The following is a 22,866-nucleotide window of genomic DNA, read 5'->3' on the forward strand; positions in this document are numbered from 1 at the left end:
ATATATATGTATATAGATAGATAGATAGATAGATATATATATAGATAGATAGATAAATAAATAGATAGATAGATAGATAGATAGATAGATAGATAGATAGATAGATAGATAGATAGATAGATAGATAGATAGATAGATAGATAGATAGATAGATAGATAGATAGATAGATAGATAGATAGATAGATAGATAGATAGATAGATAGATAGATAGATAGATAGATAGATAGAAAACAATTATAGACATAAATCATGTACATTTATGTTCATGGAAAGTTTTCCTGAATTCATTAGGTTCACAGCGATTTACAACACTTCATTTGTATACCCAGCGGGTTATGTGGACTTGTGGTATTACACTTGCTTTCGGATCGGAAGGTCCTGGGTTCGAGCCTCGATTGGCGCATACTTGAGTCCTTGGAAAAGACTCTTTACTCACATTCTCTCACCGTACTCAGGTGTAAAATGAGTACCTGGCCGTTAACAGCGTTGTCTGTCGAAAAAAACGCAATATCACGTAACAGACGTCATGTCTCGTTCTTCATGTTCCTTGTTGCTTTTGGTCAGGGGCCCTTTGTAAAGCGCTTTGAGCACGCTATATAAAAGCTCAAGTGTTTCTTACTACATTTTCTCTTCCATTCGGTACAAGTCTCCTCTTAGACTGCAAATTGAGTGCATTCAATTTCCTCTCCTGTCCGATTTGCCTTCGATTTGACCCTTCCTCTAAGTCGGTCTCTTGTTTTAACATGTATAGCATCAATCACATGATTTGTTGCTGCCCAACGATTGTTTGCTTCTTAACAAATGTAAACATGCTGTTTTGTTTTTGAAAATAGTACACATACTCATGTCTCACTCTGAACAATACGACCAATTGTGATTCTAGATATTTCAAAAGCTGTGAATACTTTCACTATGTGGGTCATATTGAGCACACTTTGCAATATGACCAATGACCTCGAGCACATGGAAAGGTAATATAGATCATGCCCAATGGGAGCGATCTATATTCATGTTTTCGTCCAACCGAGTCATCAATCACGTGATTTGTTGCTGTCCAAAGATTGGATATTTCTGAAAAAAATGTAAGCACGTTGCTTTGTTTATGAAAGTTGCAAACATACCCATGTGTCAAGCTGAATACAATGACCAATCGTAATGTTAGTTAGTTCAAAATCTGTGAACACTTTATACTATGTCGGTCACTTTGAGCACATTTTGCAATGTGGCCAATGACGTCGAGCGCGTGGAAAGTTAATATAGATCATACCCATTCATTATCTTTATTTTATTTTTCTTTTGTTACCGAAATTGTTAGATTGTCAGAAAAAAATGGAAGCCTTAGAGGTGACTTGAACTTTAAGGAAAAAAATGTTTCCATGAGACCTACAAGACTAGTAGATTAAGCATTGAAAAGCATATTATTTGGTGTAATAGGAACAGTGAAATTGTCCTGTATAAAGGGTTAAATATTTATAAATAATCACGTTAAAAGACACAAAGTTATTTCGATATTGATGAACATGTGGAAGCCTTAGAGGTGACTTGCACTTACTTTATGAAAATAAAATGTTTCCTTGAAACTTAATAGGCGAACAGATTAAATAAGCATTGAAAAGCATATTTAATGTAATAGGGACAGTAGAATAATTGCCCTAAAGGGAATGAGATTAGCGGAGGAGTAGCGTCCCTTGATTGGACGTCACCGGCGGAGAAGTTATTTTTAAACAAACCAACTACAAGCCAAGCGCTCCAAATACAAAATTTATTATTCATATTTCTGTACAAAAATGCATATCATAATCAACGTAGATCTTTTCTTTAGTTTTCTCCATTATAAAATGTTAACAAAATATGATGTAGACTACAAATTAAAAATAAAAGATGTTGATAAATAATACAATACGATGAGACAACCCTTCCTAAACTTACTGAATTTACCGCTAATGATTGGTACTAATAATGGCGATAGCGTCTGCGGTTGTCAAGACGCGACTTCCAACAAAGGGGCGCTACTCTTAAATCTGTTTTGAAATCTCATTCCCTATATAAAGGTTGTTTAAAAAAAAATATTCACGTGAAAAGACACAAAGTTATTTCGATATTAATGAATGTGTACGAGAATAAATAAAATAATCGATTATTCATACCTTGTGCAACTATGCGGTCTTGTGGTATGACACTCGCTCTCCGATCGAAACGTCCTGAGTTCGAGCCTCGCTCGGCGCATAGTTGAATCCTTGGAAAAGGCTTTTTAACTCACATTCTCTCACCGTACTCAGGTGTAAAATGAGTACCTAGCCGTTAACAGCGTTGTTTCTGTCGGATAAAAATTATAATATCGCCTAATAGGCGGCGTCATGTGTCGTCCTACACATTAAGTGTTGCTGTTGGCCAGGGGCCCCTTCTAAAGCGCTTAGGGGATATTGCACTTTATAAAAGCTCAAGTTGGTTGTTTTTTTTGTTTTTTTTTTTTTTGTTTTTTTTTTACAGGACCACTATGATTTTGGCATGAGAGCTGTGAAGAGTGTGATATCTGCTGCTGGAAACCTCAAGAGAATGTACACAGAAATGGACGAGGTCAGTTTTCAATAAATGTATCCTAAACGTACCAAACTCTTTTTTTTTGGGGGGGGAGGGGGGGGGGGATCTTGCACCCTCAAAATTTAATTGGTGTTTAATATGGTTTGGCGATGTAGCTACTAAAAACTGATTTATTAGTCAAGATTGTGATTTTAAAAAACTTGAGTAGCCATAAAAAAGCAAAGCCACAGTGTTAAAAAAAAGAATTAATAAAACACGCCCTTTGTGCGGCATAATTAAATGGCGTCACTTAGACATTTCATGAAGGAATATAGATTATCTATCAATCACAAGTCTGATGTTAATCACCCTTATTGTCAATAGTGAGCACATTTATTGGGGGTTAATAATCTTGCCAAATGAAAAAAAAATCGAAAGAGCCTGAGTCGGGACTCGAACCCGGGTCCTTCCAGGTCAGATTCCAATGTCGTAATCACTTGGCCATTTCGCCCCAAACGGTGTTGAAAACCGCCTTACAAAGAGTCCCAAGCCAAGAGTGCATCTAAGACAAAATATGTCGCTTATGAGGCGCTATTTTAACAAATTTACTTACTGTCCAGAATCCGACAAAAATCTGTGATAACTAATATTTTTTCAAGGCCCAATCAATTCTCTGAGCTGCGCCCAGTGGGACTGGAACCATAGACCTGCAATCCCAATCCGATTGTTCATCCATTAAAACCAGTTAACTGTTATGCTCAGAAAGACGCATATTTAAAAAATTGGCCAGAAAAAAAAATCGTCCTCCAAATATCGTCGAGATCGATTCAATTAAATCGTTCAATATTTGAAGGACGAGTTTTCTGGCCATATTCCTAAATCCATGTCTTTCTAGAATACTATATCAAACTGGTTAGACGTGATTATGTCAAACCGAAGCGTTCCAAATTTGGTATTTAGTTGGGTTTGTTTTTAAACCTGTTATTGTTATATTAATTTTGTACACGGTGTTTTCCAGACCACAGACTAGCTGCTTGATATTCACTTTGACATTATTAAGTTTCGATGAATCTATAGAAACGCCATTTTTCTATTTAAAAAATCATACCTATTTCTATATCTTATGAATGAATGAATGAATGCATGAATGAATGAAAGAATGGATGAAGGAATGAATGAATGAATGAATGAATGAATGAATGAATGAATGAATGAATGAATTTATTAATATGACTGCGCTGTCTCCAAGGACGCTTGCCATGAATGTGTGTTTTACTTCGTGTGTGTCAGTCTGTTTCTAATATCCTATATCATATCATCCGTTTATTAATTCGTTTATTAGTTTATATAAGTTATTAAATATCTATCTATTTTATTCATATATTCATTTTTTTATTTATTCATTGACCTGTTTACTGACATATATTTATTTTTCATCTATTTAGCTTTGGGAAACTTTGCCTCAGTGAATATGGAGCATTTTTAAATAATCTCAGCGTTGTTGCAATTATTGTACCTACCTATTAAAACACTTAAATCTTAATTAAAGGAAATAATTGCCACAAAACGAATCAATCTCTTATTTGTCCAATATTCAAGAGGTAGAGTTTCCCCTTTAAGCAAAGTTAGCCCATTTGACTGTATTCATTTCTATACGGGTTTCTTTCCTCGTTTGAAAGCAATTAATCTGCCTCCGAGCAATTCAAGATGTGAATGTACCTAAATTTCTAGCAGAAGACTTGAAACTGTTTAACGGTATCGTTTCTGATCTATTCCCTAATATCAAGTAAGTTGTATATTAGTAATAGTAAAGATGGTATTTATAAAACTGATAAGTAATAGTGATAACTGTCCCAGATTTGAGAGGGTTTTTTTTTTGCCAAGATGATAGTCGTTTAAATCGATCGATATTTGAAGGGCGAGTTTTCTAGCCAAATTTTAAAATATGTTTTTTTTTTCTCCAGAGTACGGCAACTTTGTTGCTGTGTCTTCTACCCCGCTATATCTGATTTCCGAGTTGCTTTCTATCTGTTCCTTGGAATGGGATTATTTGGTTTGTCCTGACTCCGATCGAAGTTCTTAGCTGAGAGGGAAATAGGCCAAAAAATATAATATCAAATTTGCGAGAGGATTTTTATTTTTGTTTATCATCTCTGTTTTCGACTGTAATATTATGTTTTGTTTTGGATATCATGTTTTGTAAGAAAAACAAAACAAAACTTGAGCTTTTATATAGCGTTTATCCACTAAACGTGCTCAAAGCGCTTTACAATGCTTTGAAAGCATTTGAGTGTATTCCTTTTGGTGGGAATCTGTGTTTGTATCTGGATGAGACTTTTCGGTGATCTCAAACTAAGTGCACTGATAGTGCGCCCACGGAATCTACATATGTTCCCATTTTGAACAATTCCCCTTTGCCTTACTAATTCTCAGGGTGTTTTTAATAAATCTATAGACTTTTTCTTCGTACCATTCGTATCGTATTGTTTCGTATCGTTTTAGAGCTAATAGGTTCTAAAAACCTTTAAATTCTCTGTGTATCCTTTATGCATAGATACAATTTATCAATTGTATAAACAGCCTTCAATGTTAAATTATTAACACTATTGACAATTACATGTCTAATACATAAATAATTGTCATATTCAATATTCGTAGTTTAATTAACTCTATTTACATATTCAACTTTGTAAATTCGAGAGCTTCAAAAAATTGAAATACAAAATGCACTAATATCCAATTCCATGTTACACTATTATTATTCATCAAAATTAAATAAAATGTTGGTAAGTTCTTCATCAATGGCATTCTTTAAAATTGTATGCTTTTCCATGTTTTGTCTTTTTTTACTGGCGCTTCAATGACCTAAATGTGTCACAAGCGCTGTAAAACCCTTAATACAAACAAAAACAAAAACGGTATTATGACGAAAGAGTCTAGAGGATGAGAATTCAATAAATTGTCAGAAATAAGAACCTTGTGCCAACATGATTTTGTTGTATTGAGAGGAAATATCATAGATTATTTAAAATTAAGAAGAAAAATGTCAAATCTTTGATCATTGTAACCTCAAACTCGCGTTTTGTAATTTGATACATCCCATAATGATTTAGGATTGAGGCGGTTGTCACAATTTCTTTGGCTTAACTGTTAACATACGGATATTTGAAAAACAAAACAAAATAAGAACATCTATATGGCGCAATATCAATTAAACAGATCGCTATACAATAGGTCCCAAGTCAACAGTAACACTTAACATGTCGGACCCATTATCATGACGTTGTTTGAGGATAATAATATTGATAACTGATATTAAAAGCAGATTGATCTTATTAATGTTAAATGTTACAGGGAAGAGCCTATTGACTATGGTACGCTGAATACATCTTTGCGCTCCTGTTGCCACAACGATGGGATTCTGGACACTGAAGGTAGGGATTTTGTGAAGAATAAAATCGAACACCATTATGTTCTTCGTAACAAGAAATGAAGTGAGAAGGAAAGTGCCAGACGACAATAGAGAATAAATAGTTTGAGGCGATGGGGGTTCGAACTCAAAACCCTACTGTTGCCACAACTCCGCCTGGGCCGCGAGAGGAACGCGCTGCAATCGACACAATCCACCACTCCACCATGTCCTTCCAATTAACGGGAAACCTCTGTGGTTTAATGATAGCTCGTCTTGCCGGCCATAAGATGTTTGAGGTTCAAGCCCCAAGTCTATGGATGCCATTTTTTTTTTTTACATTTTTCTTCCCGCTTTGTCTGTCACTGTCTTATACACAAATTGTTAGTTTTATAAAATCTTCAACAAGTCGTTACGTTGTTCCTAAAATTCATCACTTTTCATATTTTCAATTAATCCACATTAGCACGGTTATCTCCTCATCCCTCATTCGTCTTTGGTATCTCATCCATGGTGTTTTCTTCACAAAGGGGAAAACCCGAAACGTCCCCATATCTTTCTTCGTAATTGCTGGTTGATTTTCTATCTCTTCTTCTTCTTCTTCGTCTCTTCCTCTCCTTCTTTCTTCTTCTTCTTCTTCTTCCTTCTTTATCTTCTCTTCTTTCTTCTCTTCTTCTTCTTCTCTTCTTCACTTCTCTTCTTCTTCTTCTTCTTCTCTTCTTCTTCTTCTTCTTCCTTCTTCTTCTTCTTCTTCTTCTTCTTCTTCTTCCTTTCTTCTTCTTCTCTTCTCTTCTTCTTCTTCTCTTCTTCTTCTTCTCTCTTCTTCTTCTTCTTCTTCTCTCTTCTTCTTCTTCTTCTTCTTCTCTTCTTCTTCTTCTTCTTCTTCTTCTTCTTCTTCTTCTTCTTCTTCTTCTTCTTCTTCTTCTTCTTCTCTTCTTCTTCTCTTCTTCTTCTTCTTCTCTTCTTCTTCTTCTTCTCTTCTTCTTCTTCTTCTTCTTCTTCTTCTTCTTCTTCTTCTTCTTCTTCTTCTTCTTCTTCTTCTTCTTCTTCTTCTTCTTCTTCTTTCTTCTTCTTCTTCTTTCTTCTTCTTCTTCTTCTTCTTCTTCTTCTTCTTTCTTCTTCTTCTCTCTTCTTCTTCTTCTTCTTCTTCTTCTTCTTCTCTTCTTCTTCTTCTCTCTTCTCTTCTTCTTCTTCTTCTTCTTCTTCTTCTTCTTCTCTTCTTCTTCTTCTTCTTCTCTTCTTCTTCTTCTTCTCTTCTTCTTCTTCTTCTTCTTCTTCTTTCTTCTTCTTCTTCTTCTTCTTCTTCTTCTTCTTCTTCTCTTCTTCTTTCTTCTTTCTTTTCTTCTTCTTCTTCTTCTTCTTCTTCTTCTTCTTCTTCTTCTTTTCTTCTTCTTCTTCTTCTTCTTCTTCTTCTTCTTCTTCTTCTTTCTTCTTCTTCTTCTTCTTCTTCTCTTCTTCTTCTTTCTTCTTCTTCTTCTTCTTCTTCTTCTTCTCTCTTCTTCTTCTTCTTCTTCTTCTTCTTCTTTTCTTCTTCTTCTCTTCCCTTCTTCTTCTTCTTCTTCTTCTTCTTCTCTTCTTCTTCTTCTTCTTCTTCTTCTTCTTCTTCTCTTCTTCTTCTTCTTCTTCTTTCTCTCTTCTCTTCTTCTTCTTCTTCTTCTTCTTCTTTCTTCTTCTTCTTCTTCTTCTCTTCTTCTTCTCTCTTCTTCTTCTTTCTTCTTCTTCTTCTTCTTTCTTCTTCTCTTCTTCTTCTTCTTCTTCTTCTTCTTCTTCTTCTTCTTTCTTCTTCTTCTTCTTCCTTCTTCTTCTTCTTCTTCTTCTTCTTTCTTCTTTCTTCTTCTTCTTCTTCTTCTTCTTCTTCTTTCTTCTCTTCTTCTTCTTCTTCTTCTTCTTCTCTTCTCTTCTTCTTCTTCTTCTTCTTTCTCTTCTTTCTTCTTCTTCTTCTTCTTCTTCTTCTTCTTCTTCTTCTTCTTCTTCTTCTTCTTCTCTTCTTCTCTTCTTCTTCTCTTCTTCTCTTCTTCTTCTTCTTCTCTTCTTCTTCTTTCTTCTCTTCTTCTTCTTCTTCTTCTTCTTTCTTCTTCTTCTTCTCTTCTTCTTCTTCTTCTTTCTTCTTCTTCTTCTTCTTCTTCTTCTTCTTCTTCTCTTCTTCTTTCTCTTCTTCTTCTTCTTCTTCTTTTCTTCTTCTTCTTCTTCTTTCTTTCTTCTTCTTCTCTTCTTCTTCTTCTTCTTCTTCTTTCTCTTCTTCTTCTTCTTCTTCTTCTTTTCTTCTCTTCTCTTCTTCTTCTTCTTCTTCTTCTTCTTCTTCTTTCTTCTTCTTTCTTCTCTTCTTCTTCTTCTTCTTCTTCTTCTTCTTCTTCTTCTTCTTCTTCTTCTTCTTCTTCTTCTTCTTCTTCTTCTTCTTCTTCGTTTTCAGTCTGTAGCTTGCTTGTTGAAGATTCTATGGACCGTCGTTTCTATTGTATTGACATTGTTAATTTCTATTGCAGAGTTTATCCACAAGTGCATTCAACTTTACGAGACGACTGTGGTTCGACACGGTCTCATGTTGGTTGGAACTCCAGGCACTGGAAAAACAAAAGTACGTATTTTTAATTAAATGCCTCAAAACCAAACCGTATCATGTCCGAGCGGTTCGGATGTTAAAAAATGAATCTAGAACCAAAGTATAAATATTAGTTATGTTTGTGTGTCTTATCGTTGACAATGGCTGTAATTCTTTAAAGAGCTAACCCATTTAATTTATGATATTACTTTTGTTCTTCTTATTTACATATTAATTATTTAAATAAGATTTTGATTGATCCGGATTAATAAAAACTCCTTTTATGATTTGTTTTCATTTCAAATTTATTGCTCATTAATTCGCTTTTAGAATATTCCGATAAATGGGGTGGTTTTCCAGAGAATTAATAGATTCCACTATTTCCTTTAGTTTATTGGCGTTTAGATCAAACTGTCTATTAGACATGTTTTTACAATTCATACCTTATTAATTTTCAGAAAAGATGGTCATTTCTTTTGATGTAAAATTTAGTGTACTATGTTACTGAATTGGGAGCTACAATCAATATTAATTATGTTCAATGTGGTAAAGATGAGGTAAATAAACTTCAATTGAATTGCAGTGTCACAGTAAATACTACTGAATTTCAGTATTACAGTAAACATACCTGAATTTTAGTGTTACAGTAAAATTACTGAATTTCAGTGTTACAGTAAAATTACTGAATTTCAGTGTTACAGTAAATATTACTGAATTTCAGTGTTATAACAAATATTATTGGATTTCACTGTTACAGTAAATATTACTGAATTTCAGTGTTACAAAACATTACAAACGGCTCAAACGGAATTGAAGGGGCAGCCAAATCCATCTATGTCCAACTTCTGTCCGACACACACGTATGTCCTTAACCCGAAATCCATCACCATGGGGCAGCTGTATGGAGAGTTTGACTTGTTCACTCACGAATGGTAAGCAAGATCTGCTTTATTTAGGATAAGCATTGTTGTAATGCAGAAAATGTGTTTGGATTTCAGGAGGGGGTAGAAATAATTTTAAGCTGGAGTTTTTCGATCTACACTAAACGGTGTACTCTATATTCTTGCACCTCTTTTCTCCGGTAATTTTGATTTTCTGTTATTGTCACCTCTACTCTGGTTGGGATCCTTAACTCGGACACAAATTCATGACTCTTTATTTTTCGAGGATTTTTGTTTTTTACCCGTAGCGTGTCGCTCTGTCATAATGTTGTCTTATAAGAGGTTTTATCTATTGACGGGTGTTTTTTTTTTTACCTTATTAAATGCATCTTTCTCTCGGTTGGGATCTATATTTTAACAAATAATAATAATAATAATAATAATAATAATAATAATAATAATAATAATAATAATAATAATAATAATAATAATAATAATAATAATAATTGAGCTTTTATATAGCGCAATATCCACTAAATGTGCTCAAAGCGCTTTACAAGGGGTCCCTGGTCAACAGCAACATTTAACTTGTAGGACGGGACATGCCGCCTGTTAGGCGATATTACAATTTTTCGGACAAAGACACCGCTGTTAACGGCCAGGTACTCATTTTACACCTGAGTACGGTGAGAGAATGTGAGTAAATACTCTTTTCCAAGGACTCAACTATTGGCCGAGCGATGCTCGAACCCAGGACCTTCCGATCCGAAAGCGAGTGTCACACCACAAGATCACATAGCCGTACCACAAATCCGATTTGACTAGTTTTTCTTGAATATTGCATCACCATTCAATTTACCGACGCTGAAATTATATAAATCGTGTCAAATCTCCATAAAATCTGAAGAACAAAACATCAATTGTACGCACTTTTAAAAACATGGTTTGAGAGGTAGACATTAATATACCATTCTTCCATCTCTTTGTGTTTGTTAAACAATTTGCCCAATAACACTATGAGCTTGCGAGTTGTTACTTGTTACTTGTTACTTTCCTGGAATCTTAGCTGAAGGGGAAGCAGTCAAATGTATAGTTCCTGTTTGTTTGTTGTTGTTTTTTTATGTTTTGTTTTTTGAGAGATAATATGTTTTCCCTTGTGACCCATTTCTTTGTCATCTATAATTATCCTTTTAGTTTTGAAGATTTTGTACTTTGTAAGTATTTGAGTGCATCCTTCATTTGCTTGTGCTAGGATAGTGACTTTTAGGCAATGTAAAAATAGACTTATTGGTGGATTGGTCATCGAATCATTTGTTTTCTACTTGAACCAATCCCCTTTCTCTTACTTTTTCTTTGGTGATTTTAAATTCAGATCTACATCTTTTCACCAATCGTTTTTTTCCCCTTTTAACCGATGCTGAAATGACATACTAAAAGCTGTTACAAGCGCCGTAAAATCTCTAAAAACAAACAATCAACAAGCTCAAATGTGACACAACGTCTCATCAAAAGGTATTTTGTCGGAGAGGGAGGACACCTAAAAGTGCGGCTATGTGGTCCTGTGGAATGACACTCGCTTATGGATCGGACGGTCCTGGGTTCGAGCGTCGCTCGGCGCATAGTTTGAGTCCTTGGAAAAGGCTCCTTACTCACATTCTTTCACCGTACTCTGGTGTAAAATGAGTCCGTTAACAGCGTTGTCTCTGTCCGGAAAAAATTGTAATATCGCCTAACAGGCGGCATGTCCCGTCCTACATGTTAAATGTTGCTGTTGATCAGGGACCCCTTGTAAAGCGCTTTGAGCACGTTTAGTGGATGTTGCTCTATATAAAAGCTCCATTTTAAGTGGATTTAGAAATATAATGATGAGAAATAGGGCCCTTATATTTTTTTTTTATTTCAATGCAAGAAATAGCATACTTCTCCACCAATACAAGAAGAAATTTACTCCAAGTTTCATGGGTAGTTGAGTCTGTTCGATTTTGCGGATGGAAAATACTTTGCGATAGACTAGCGTTCTATCCAAAGAATAGCGAGCAATTGCTATTTTCCGTTTCACTCTATAGAAACCGAAATAAACTCCGGCACCATGGGCCCAATGGCTCTGAAAGACTGCTTTATTTTTTCATGCTACTTATATAAATTTAATTTCCATCACCAAGGTCATTCCGACAAAATACTTTTTTTTTTTTGAGATGTTAGGTAAAAAAATTCAATATTAAACATCACAATATTAGCAAGTTAACGATTACATTTTCAACCTACAACGATCGACGAATGACGAGGAAGAAAATGACGATCTGTCCTCTAAGTCTTAGGACAGATCTTCGGGTTTTTTTCCACGTCGTTCGTCGATCGTTGTAGGTTGGGGAACATAATCGTTAACTCCTTACTATTGCCAGACGATCGAACATATATTATTGCATTTTAGGACTGACGGTATCTTGTCCACGTTAATCCGAACCGGTACAACGAGTACGAACGACGACAAGAGGTGGTACGTCTTCGACGGGCCCGTAGACGCAGTCTGGATTGAAAACATGAACACGGTTCTGGACGACAACAAGAAACTCTGCCTCAGCAGTGGAGAGATCATCAAGTTAACAGAGGTGGGTCTTGACTATAGATAGATTGAAGTTGAAGTCACTCGGGTCTTTGTTATTGTTTTTTGCCATCCGCATTTATGAGTAATTCTCACTAAACTGTATTAACTGGACTATAAACGTCCAAGGTTACACAGAGTTTTGTGTGTTGGTCCATTATGCTTCCGGATGGCAATGTTGTGAGATTCTTAGCCAAGCGCATACTATAGTTTCAAGACTTGGAGTTTGTGAGGCTTGTGGTACAGTGGTATAATATCCGACTTTGGACCGGAAGGTCAAGGGTTCAATAATAATAATAACAATAATGATAATGACAAGGGTAGTGATAATGATAATGATCCACAACAGGATTCTTTGATACATAGGTCATATCACATGACCAAAATAACCCCCCCCCCCCCCCCGAAAAAAAAAAACAACAAAAAAAACAACAAAAAAAACGAATATCACATGAATTACATAAAAGGGGGCAAAGTTGTATTCTGTTGCATACCTGTGTTGTGTCGCATATCTAAGATAATCGTTTTCACTGGTTATTTATTACCTTAATTATCTCTTCACAGAGTATGACCATGATGTTTGAGGTGGCCGACCTGGCCGTAGCATCCCCTGCAACTGTTTCCAGATGTGGTATGGTATACGTAGGCACGAACGTTGTGGGCATCACACCCATCGTGCAATGCTGGCTTAACACTGTACCAGAGCTCATGAAACCCTACACTGAGTGTATTGAAAAATTATTCGACTTCTTTCTCATTGTAAGTTCTTATTGTTAAAATTATCTCTGGATTAATCGACGAAAATATATTGGTATAAACGTTTTATGCTTACTTAGTCTTTTTTCTATTCCTTGTAACAAAATATTGATGTTTTATATAACGCAATATCCATTAACCGTGCTCAAAGACATTTTTACAAAGTCTTTCGTTTGCCATCGATAAATATCTAAGAAAAAATATGTTGTTGTCTTCTCTGGGTTAATACATAATATTATAATATAATGTTTTACCTACAGCCCGGCTTGGCGTTTCTGAGATCTTCCTTGACGGAGGTTGTGGGGACGTTGGACAGTTGCCTGGCCTTTGGCCTCATCAATATACTCACTAGTTTTATGAACCCGTTAAATAAGGTAATGCTGATGATGATGATGATGATGATGATGATGATGATGATGATGATGATGATGATGATGATGATGATGAATGACAATTGATATGATAATGATAATGAATAATGATAATAATAATATATAATAATAATAATAATAATAATAATAATAATAATAATAATAATAATAATAATAATAATAATAATAATAATAATAATAATAATAATAATAATAATAATAATAATAATAATAATAATAATAATAATAATATAATAATAATAATAATAATATAATAATAAATAATAAATATAATAAATAATAATAATAATAATAATAATAATATAATAATAATATTAATAAATAATAATAATAATAATAATAATAATAATAATAATAATAATAATAATAATAATAATAATAATAATAATAATAATAATAAATAATAATTACAATAATAATAATAATAATAATAATAATAATTAATAATAAAAATATATTAATAATTATAATTAATAATAAATAATAATAATAATAATAATATTAATAATAATAATAATGATGATAATAATAATAATAATAATAATAATAATAATAATAATAATAATAATAATAATAATAATAATAATAATAATAATAATTATTATTATTATTATTATTATTATTATTATTATTATTATTATATTATTATTATTATTATTAAGTACATTGGTGGTATGCTCTTGGAATCTACATCTGCTCCCTATTTGTTCCCAGTTCCCCTATGTCTTACTTTTTACTATCCCATTTTCTTCCTATTTACTGGCGCTAATATAGCCTAAATGTGTTGCAAGCGCCGTAAAAACCTTAAAAACAAAAACAATAATCGGATCCCATTTCAGACCAACAAGGTGAACGAAGATCATATTCCAATGTTGGGTAAACTGGTCCAGCCCTGGTTCATTTTCTCCTTTGTGTGGTCTGTCGGAGCCTCGTGTGACTACGACAGTCGAGAGAAGATGTCCGAGTGGGTCAGAGAAAAGATGACAGAGTATGAGGTACGTACGTGTCGTGTCGTGTGAACCTGGAGCGAACGTCACGATTGGTTAAAGACTAACGAAAGAGTGAAAATGGAAAGGCTTCGAATGGGAAAAAAACAGACAATGGACGTTTCGGGTACAAACCCTTCGTCAGCACAACAATACACAAATAAACGTGGAAAACAAATAAAATATAATGAAAAATAACTTGTATCGTCTGTACTCAATGGTGGTTGCAGTATGAATGACATGTTAGCGTGGCGTGGGTAGAGGATAGGGTGCCCCAGGGGGGTGATCTAATTGATAAGCAAAGGTCAGCGTCAAGGAACAGAACTTTCCAGACTATAATGGAAGATAAAAGACATATTGGTAGTAGTAGTAGTAGTAGTAGTAGTAGTAGTAGTAGTAGTAGTAGTAGTAGTAGTAGTAGTAGTAGTAGCAGTAGTAGTAGTAGTAGTTGTAGTAGTAGTAGTGGTAGTAGTAGTAGTAGTAGTAGTAGTAGTAGTAGTAGTAGTAGTAGTAGTAGTAGTAGTAGTAGAACGCTGTAGTGGAACAGTGGGGGGGGGGGGGAGGGGGCGAGGTGAAAGGGTCACGGCGGGGGGGGGGGGGGGGGGGGGGGGGGGGTTGTTGGATGATTTTACGATCACCGGCTTCAGGCAGCCCTTACCGTTTTCTTCTTGATTGGTTAAAGGTAACGAACGGTCGAATAACCTACACACTTGAACTGGGGGGGGGGGGGGGGGGGGGGAGGGGGGCAGCGTGGCTCAGCGGTACGGTCTTTGCTTCGTACCCGAAGGGTACCGAGTTCGATAACTCGCCGCTGCGCTGTGTGGCCTTTAACAAGTCCCCTCGCCCTAGCTTAATTTGCGGCGTTGCACTGCGGCTGATGCCTGGGGTTATTCCAGTCTTCTCTTGGAATAGACCTTCGAGACAAATTTCCCCTATGGGATGAATAATGGGAAATGTATTTATTCATTTTACCAGCTTGTGTGATAAATGTCGGGAAATTGAGTAAATCTGTAAAAGCCTCTAAGATTAATAAAAAAAAGTCAATCGATCCGTAACATATCAAAAAAGGTTAGGCCATGTATCTAGACTTGTGTGACTCCAACCAAGAAGTTTGAAATACAAATGATTTTAAGTAAGAGGTCACGTAATTTTACGTCATTCAGCACACGACCTGATGGGCATGATATATTATGGGTAAATCAATCGTAATCTTTACTCACATTCATTCATGACTCGTAGCCTCATTTTCCCGTTCTTTGACAAATCACTTGGTCCATTTATTATCTTCACTATGTCGTATTTTGTCCTTGTCCTGGAATGGGACTGTTCAGTTTTGTTTTCTAGTAGAACTGCCCAAAAGCGATCCTTGCTTATATTTTTCCATTATGCTCAGGTGTAAAAGTAATAGATAAAGATCTGAACAAGTGTGTATGAAAGGTGCCAGACAAGCAAGAAAGAATAATAGAAGAAAACAACCTATCCCAAAAAATCAGTCTACCTCGAGGTCGACTGAATTTTTGGGATGGTTTTTTCTTCTTCTATTATTCTTTCTTGCTTTGTCTGGCACCTTTCATACACACTTGTTCCGATCTGTATCTTATACTGGTGTCTGTTTCTTTAATTTATAAAAAGGAATCCTTGGCCGATTAAAGCCTTATCTCTGTTGAAAAAAAAAAACACAACTATGATAGATTGGAGGGCATCTTATCTTGTCCTAAATGTTGACTGGTTTGGGGCTCAATGTAAAGCTCATAATAATAATAATAATAATAATAATAATAATAATAATAATAATAATAATAATAATAATAATAATAATAATAATAATAATAATAATAATAATTATTATTATTATTATTATTATTATTATTATTATTATTATTATTATTATTATTATTATTATTATTATTATTATTATTATAATCGTGAAAATAACAGAAGCGCCGCAGCAATAATATCTAGTATTGTATTTGTAAATGGGGACCACGCTTATATCCCATTCGTTGACAATTAAGAAGATAGGGATTATATCATGGTAATTCTGTTTTGGATAATAAAGTTATTGACTTTTAGTAATACTAGGTGCTCCAAAATGCTTTGGTCTGGGTGATCTTTATCTTCGGGGAAATTCCAACATAATAAATAGCCCACCACTTATTTAACACATTTCTATCGTTGATTAAAGTTCTAGAAGAATGGGATTTTGCGAACATTGCCTAGAAGTTACAGACATATTAGTTTAACGTATTGTTTGGTAGAATTACAGAATTAATTCCCAAAGACAAATAATTGAATCTTTTAGAATATCACAAACATTTAAGTAATTTTCCGTACTGATATAGTCTAGAGCGAAACAAGCTTGCGTACTTCAATTATTCCATGTCAAGGGTTGGTTTCTGTGTTTTTAAGAATTTTACGGCGTTTGTGACGCATTGAAAGAACAGAAAATGTATAAGGTAGTCTAAAAGTATACTTTTCTCAAAGGCACCTGAGGATAAATAAGGCAAAGATAAATGGTGCGGATAGGGCACCAAGAGCACCCCTCGGTATACTTAGATTGAAATCGCTTAGAAGTCAAAGATACAAGCAAAGGGTCCTAACAAGTGAAATACAACACTTCTTTTACAAATCACATCAAAACAGAAGAACCAAGAAAGGAAGAAAAAAAAAAAAAAAAAAAAAATATATATATATATATATATATATATATATATATATATATATATATATATACATACATATATATGGTTATATACACTGGTTATGATATCAATGCTGATAATAACAACAACAACAACAGCAACAATAATAATAATAGTAATATTAATAATAATAATAATAATAATAATAATAATAATAATAATAATAATAATAATAATAATAATAATAATAATAATAATAATAATAATAACAATAAACCAATTGTGCAATCGCAACTAATCTTTATCATGGTAAACTATAATACAATATTTTAATATCAATGCCCAATCCCCCCCCCACCCCACTTTCTCACACAAATACACACTCACACACACACACACACACACACACACTTACTTATATAACATGTCATATTTTGTATAATATACCACATCTTAATATCAGAACTGCAGTTACTAAACAGACAAAAACAAATGAAAACAAACAAACAATCGCATTATTCCCTCTGTCATCAATTTTAATAAGTTTTCCTTGCCGTGGAAACCACAATTATACTTGTAAATATTTCTTGTGTTCGATCTGTACCTTAAAGCAAAGTCTACCTAAATCACCTTGCTGTCTACTGTCTCTGCATTTCAAAAATTTGATAAATTCAAACATACTTGGTCTATTTTTCAGTTTTTCCAGCAGGCAATTTCTTCTCTCATGCGTATACCTCGAACATTCAATTAGACAATGGTATTCGTCTTCTATTACGTCACAAGTAGGACATTTACGATCATTTCTATCTACTTTTCTTGTGCCCCATCTACCCCTTTCTATATAAAACAAATGAGAACTCAATCTGATTTTTGAGATGGCAACTCTGTAAGATTTATTACACAGTTTCATATATGGTTCTAACTCAAAAGTGTCTTTAATGTGTTTATAAAGCCGTCCAGACGTCGTCATCGACATCTCAGCGTGCCACTCTTGTAGAAACATGTCCTCCAAGCGTTGTTTTAAAACCGCCAGAAAGTAATTTTCATTTTTCACATTTTGTTTAACCCAATAATGGCCCATTCCACTTCTATCCAGCAACTGCTTCACCAGGCTTACCCAAGTTGTTAAGTTTGGTTCATTAATATTCAATTGCACAAGTTCTTTGTATACTGCATGAGTGAATGAGCAATCATTACTTCCTGGGCGAATAAGTTTCAACCAATACTTAATAACTTTCATTTTTCTTTCAATATGCAAAGGATACACCCCCAATTCCCCATAAACAAAACAGTTTGGTGTGCTGTGCTTAACACATAGAATGGATTTAAGAAAACCGAGGTGAAATCTTTCAATTGGATCAGCTCTTCTTAAACCCCATATTTCTGCCCCATAATTCAGTATTGGTAAGATAGTACTATTGAACAGTTTCATTTGCATCTGTGGTAAAATTTCTGTGTTAGTGTTAAAATACTTTCTAAGTGAAAATAGTGCTCTTCTGGCTGAGTTTGTTACTTCTTGTGTACATTTTGTAAGAGATCCCGATGCGCTAAAATGACAGCCTAGATACTTGAATGACGAGATTACTTCAATACTTTTACCCTGATATGACCATTTGTCTTGTTGCCCCGTTTTCCCTCCCTCGGGCTGGATATTCCACTATATAAAGGTCAAAAATTTATCTCTATTATTAAACATGAGCTGACTTAATACATTTGACCATACTAGGATTGAGCGGCTTTGTGGTCTTGGGAAAAGTCGAGCTTTGGTCCAAGTCCAACTCGAAACCCAAAGTTTAATCCTTGTTGTTCACATTCTCTCACCGCACTAGGTTGTAAAATGAGTACTTGTCCAGTAACAGCGTCGTCTCCGTCGAAAAGAACGGAAATTGCATCTTACAGACGTCATGTCTCGTCCTGTAGATAGAACGAAGTTGACTTCATTCCGGTCTTTGTTATTGTTTTTTTTTCCATCCGCGTTTATGAGTAATTCTCACTAAACTGTATTAACTAGACTATAAACGTTTAAGGTTACAAATAGTTTTGTGTGTTGGTCCGTTATACTTCCGGATGGCAATGTTGTGAGCTTCTTAGCCAAGCACATACTATCTATATGTTAAGTGTTGCCTTTTGTTGTTAAAACCCTTGTAAAGAGCATTAGGCACATTTAGTGGAGATTTAGCTATCTACTTTTTTTCATATTCAGATGGCCTTACCATTTCCACCAGAAGGGCTGGTCTATGATTATCGCCTGGACGATGCTGGTATGGTCCCTAAAGAGGGTGATGAGGAGATAGAGGAAGATGATGGCTCGTTGAAAGTAAGTAAAACTTAGAAAAGTGAAACTAGGGACAGGACAACCGATTAAGGAAATTGTTGGCAGAGTCTAAACAGAGAACATTTAGTTATTCTGGACATATACGGAGGCACAAGACTATCGAGAAATTAACTTAGAAGGGACAAAGAATGGCGGATAAGTAGTTATTATGGACCTTACGGAGACATAAAACCATCCAGAAATTAATTTAGAAGGGAAGAAGGCGAGAAAGGAAGAAGTAGACTCTCGCCTTCGTCTAGAAAGGTCCAGGGATCGAGTCCCGCTCTAAGCAGCGCTAAGTTGAGTCCTTGGAAAAGGTTCTTTGCTCACATTGTTATCATTCGAGTCTAAGTTGTAATTAGGCAACTTTGGCCAGAAGTGAAAGACATACATTGTGTGTTCAGTCTGTGTGTGTGTGTGTGTGTGTGTATGTGTGTGTGTGCGTCTGCGTGGGAAAGGGTAAGCAAAATTTAACACCTACTCGCTAGCCATCAAGGATTACGTATTCATTTCCTGAGCAGTCAATTGGGTATTAAAAAATAAAATAATGACAAATAATCTAATTGCGATAAATTTGAAAAGCTCATTGTTGGAATTAGCTTGAAAAGTGGAGAAAAATTGTCTTTGTCTCATAAAAATCGGTCTAGAAATAACCTTTTTTGTAATAGATTTGATTTTGAAAACAGCTTTCTCAAATTTTATAATTTTATGATAATTTTCTTATTTTCCGGTCGATGTTCTTGATTTATATATCGTTTTTCATTTCTCAATGAGACGAACGCACTGATGTAACTCGATTGATTCAAGAGTTTAAAACACAGATTTCGTGTTTTGATTGTGAGTCCAGCCTTACTAAGAATTCACGAGCGTTGAGATATGACGAAACTATACATACAAGACCTCGTTCTCCACGCCATAGTAGGGCTTCCATTCGTCGCTTTCGGTCAACCGTGGTCTTTGAAGTTACACAACATATCCCGCCTGTGATGCCTGTACATAAATCAAGGGCTGAGCTGACATGTTGACAAGCGAGCTATCAAAAGAGCAATCGTTGATTGGTCAAAAACTCAGGATTTCATAATATAAGGACATAAGTTCTTGAAAGCGATACCCACCCACCTGTCAGTGGACAGAACTGATATGATGAAATTAGGGCTCCATAAAATGTTATATCATGGTAGGCTCCACCCTCTATTTCTATTCTGGCCTAGATGTAGACGGCGATAGCATTTCCGATATCATAATGACTAGTGGGCAAAGGGTTAAAGCTTCCAAACAATCCCAATCGTCGTCTATCTCTAATGGGCCCCGTTGGAGCCCCGACGCGCAAACTCAGTATTGTTCCACCGTGCTTAGGTGCAAAATGAATATCTGACCTTAAACAGTGTTGTCTTTGTCCAAAGAAAAAGGTAATATCGGTTAACAAGAGTTATATTTCACTCTACATATTAAGTGTTGCTGTTGGCTAGGGACCCATTGTAAAGCGCTTTGAGCAAGTTTAGTGGATATTGCTCTTGATGCTTGAGTTTTGTTTTGTTTTGTTTTGTTTTGTTTTGATTTGCTTTTTTTTTTTTTTTTTTTTTTGTTTTTTAAAAATTTATTTTTGGTTTGAAATTTAATTCTATATAGATACTAGGGGTATAATAACTGAAGCATTATACAGCGGATTGCTTGGATATGGTGATTCCATTGAGATGCGCTTTATAAAGCGTAGAATATTATTTTAAAATAAAGATAGATATATAGGTAGGTAGAAAGAGACAGAGGGGTCGAGAAAGAGTAGATTATAACATGCGTCGTGTATCGTTTCTCTTTAGGAAATACACTGGGTCAGTTGGATGACAGGAAAGGACAAGTACGAAGTGACGACAGAGATGAGCTATTCGGATATCCTGGTTCCAACATTAGACACCGTTCGATACACCTACCTCATCAACATGTTTGTAATCCAGAAGAAAAAGGTAGGTACACACTTTGAGATGGGAATTGATCCATAAGGACCCTTTCTTGCAAACCCGAGCATCATTCTCATTTAGTTGCTCGAAGGCATTATAAGCAAGATAACGATTACGTTCCCCAAACTTAAACGATTTAAAGATTGAGCTTTTTATATAGCGCAATATCCACTAAACGTGCTCAAAGCACTTTACAAGGGGTCCCTGACCTACAGCAACATTTAACATGTAATAATAATAATAATAATCTTTATTGTGCAAATAGGCAATTATTGTTGGGTTACAGCTCTTGTAATAGGGGAAAAAAGTAATTAAAATAGTACTAATAACGATGATAATAATACTGATAGTAGGACGGGACATGACGCCTTTTAGGCGATACTACATTTTTTTCGGACAGAGACAACTCTGTTTACGGCCAGGTACTCATTTTACACCTGAGTACGGTGAGAGAATGTGAGTAAAGATCCTTCGCCAAGGACTCAGCTATGCGCCGAGCGAGGCTCGAACCCAGGACCTTCCGATCCGAAAGCGAGTGTCATACCACTCGACCACATAGCCACATGATTGACCAACGACGAGGTAGAAAACCAGGATCTGTCTTCAGACGTCGCCACAAGACGCCTGGTACGGGAAAACTAGGATACGTTACAGTGAATGACATAATCAGTCCGATGGTGAAAAGGTTTGAACCAAGGCATAGCCAAGTTTAGTTAGAAGATCAATGTTTATCCAAAATTATGGGTTCTTGTCATAAATTATTAAATCAACCCTTTTTGTACATCTTTAGGAAATATCAGAGCTTATTTTCACTTCTAAATATTTTTACAGCTAGTCAAGTTAAAAAAGCATACCTGGATACCTTTCCCATACATCTGACCAGAACTTCATAAAAAATCACCCGATTTACTTCAAATAAAGATTAAAATGCTCTGGGGAACATATTCTTTCAGAAAATGCAAAAAGATGTAAATCCAAAATTTTCACCTTCCGACTGATTATGTCATACACTGACACAATATGTCCTAAGAGGGAGCCACACGATCCTCGGTGCCCGAGTTTGGAGCACTGGGATTCCTGCAGCTCCCTCTTAGGACAGATCCCAGTTTTTCACCTACCGGGCGTCGTGTGGCGACGTATGAGGATAGATCCTGGTTTTCTTCTTTCAGTCCTTCAGAGCCAATAGGTCCATGGAGCCGGAGTTTATCCCGATTTTTATATCGTGAAACGGACTATAGCAATTTCTTCTTACCTTTTGGGTATGACGCTAATCTATCGCACAATCCTTTCCGTCAAATCTAGCAGGCCCAGCTACCCAATCACTGCTGGCTGGACCGGTGGGGGGTGGGGGGGGGGGGGGGGGGAGTTGTCAGAAAAAAAAAAGAAAAAAAATTCGACTGCAGCGGGAATCTATCTCGGTCCCTTTGATTGTGAAGCGAGTGCTCTACCAACTGAGCTTATATTCATTTGTTTTGCTAGCCCTCAATAAAATATAATATAATATAATATAATATTAACCTGTTAACTTCTGTACACTGGATAAACTCGTACTTGAAATTTAGCCAAAAAAAACTCCTCCTTTGAATATCAGTATATTTAAAATGACTCCCATTTTGACAAAAACTTTCAAAGTTTAGAACTCGCAAGGTCCCGGGTCAATATTATGATTTATTTTGGAAATCCATACCGTTTCTTAAAGTGACAAAATATAATATTATAACTTCATTGTTTTTAATCATTTCGACTTTAAATCAACTTTCACTTTCAAGTACGTGCCTTTCTAAAGTACGGCAGTTAACTGTTATCATAACCTAAACTTCATATTTATTACTATAAATTCAATTTTCACTTTATAAAAAAAATGGAGCT

At 35.1% G+C, this 22,866-nt stretch overlaps 1 protein-coding gene across 1 annotated transcript in view; it reads left to right on the forward strand.

Annotated features, from left to right (window-relative positions):
• Nucleotides 1-22,866, forward strand: part of LOC144978482 (dynein axonemal heavy chain 1-like) — a 169,865-nt gene that overhangs the window by 58,081 nt on the left and 88,918 nt on the right. The window contains exons 36-46 of the mRNA XM_078924625.1: nt 2,492-2,578; nt 4,201-4,307; nt 5,876-5,955; nt 8,414-8,505; nt 9,247-9,401; nt 11,782-11,959; nt 12,517-12,711; nt 12,969-13,082; nt 13,940-14,095; nt 18,932-19,045; nt 20,860-21,003. Of these exons, the coding sequence (XP_078780751.1) occupies nt 2,492-2,578; nt 4,201-4,307; nt 5,876-5,955; nt 8,414-8,505; nt 9,247-9,401; nt 11,782-11,959; nt 12,517-12,711; nt 12,969-13,082; nt 13,940-14,095; nt 18,932-19,045; nt 20,860-21,003 (1,422 nt within the window). The remainder of the gene's footprint in view (nt 1-2,491; nt 2,579-4,200; nt 4,308-5,875; nt 5,956-8,413; nt 8,506-9,246; nt 9,402-11,781; nt 11,960-12,516; nt 12,712-12,968; nt 13,083-13,939; nt 14,096-18,931; nt 19,046-20,859; nt 21,004-22,866) is intronic.

Source organism: Berghia stephanieae, chromosome 8 (genome assembly GCF_034508935.2).
Source record: "Berghia stephanieae isolate SIO BIC M18660-M18661 chromosome 8, UCSD_Bste_1.3, whole genome shotgun sequence".
Classification (NCBI taxonomy): domain Eukaryota; kingdom Metazoa; phylum Mollusca; class Gastropoda; order Nudibranchia; family Aeolidiidae; genus Berghia; species Berghia stephanieae.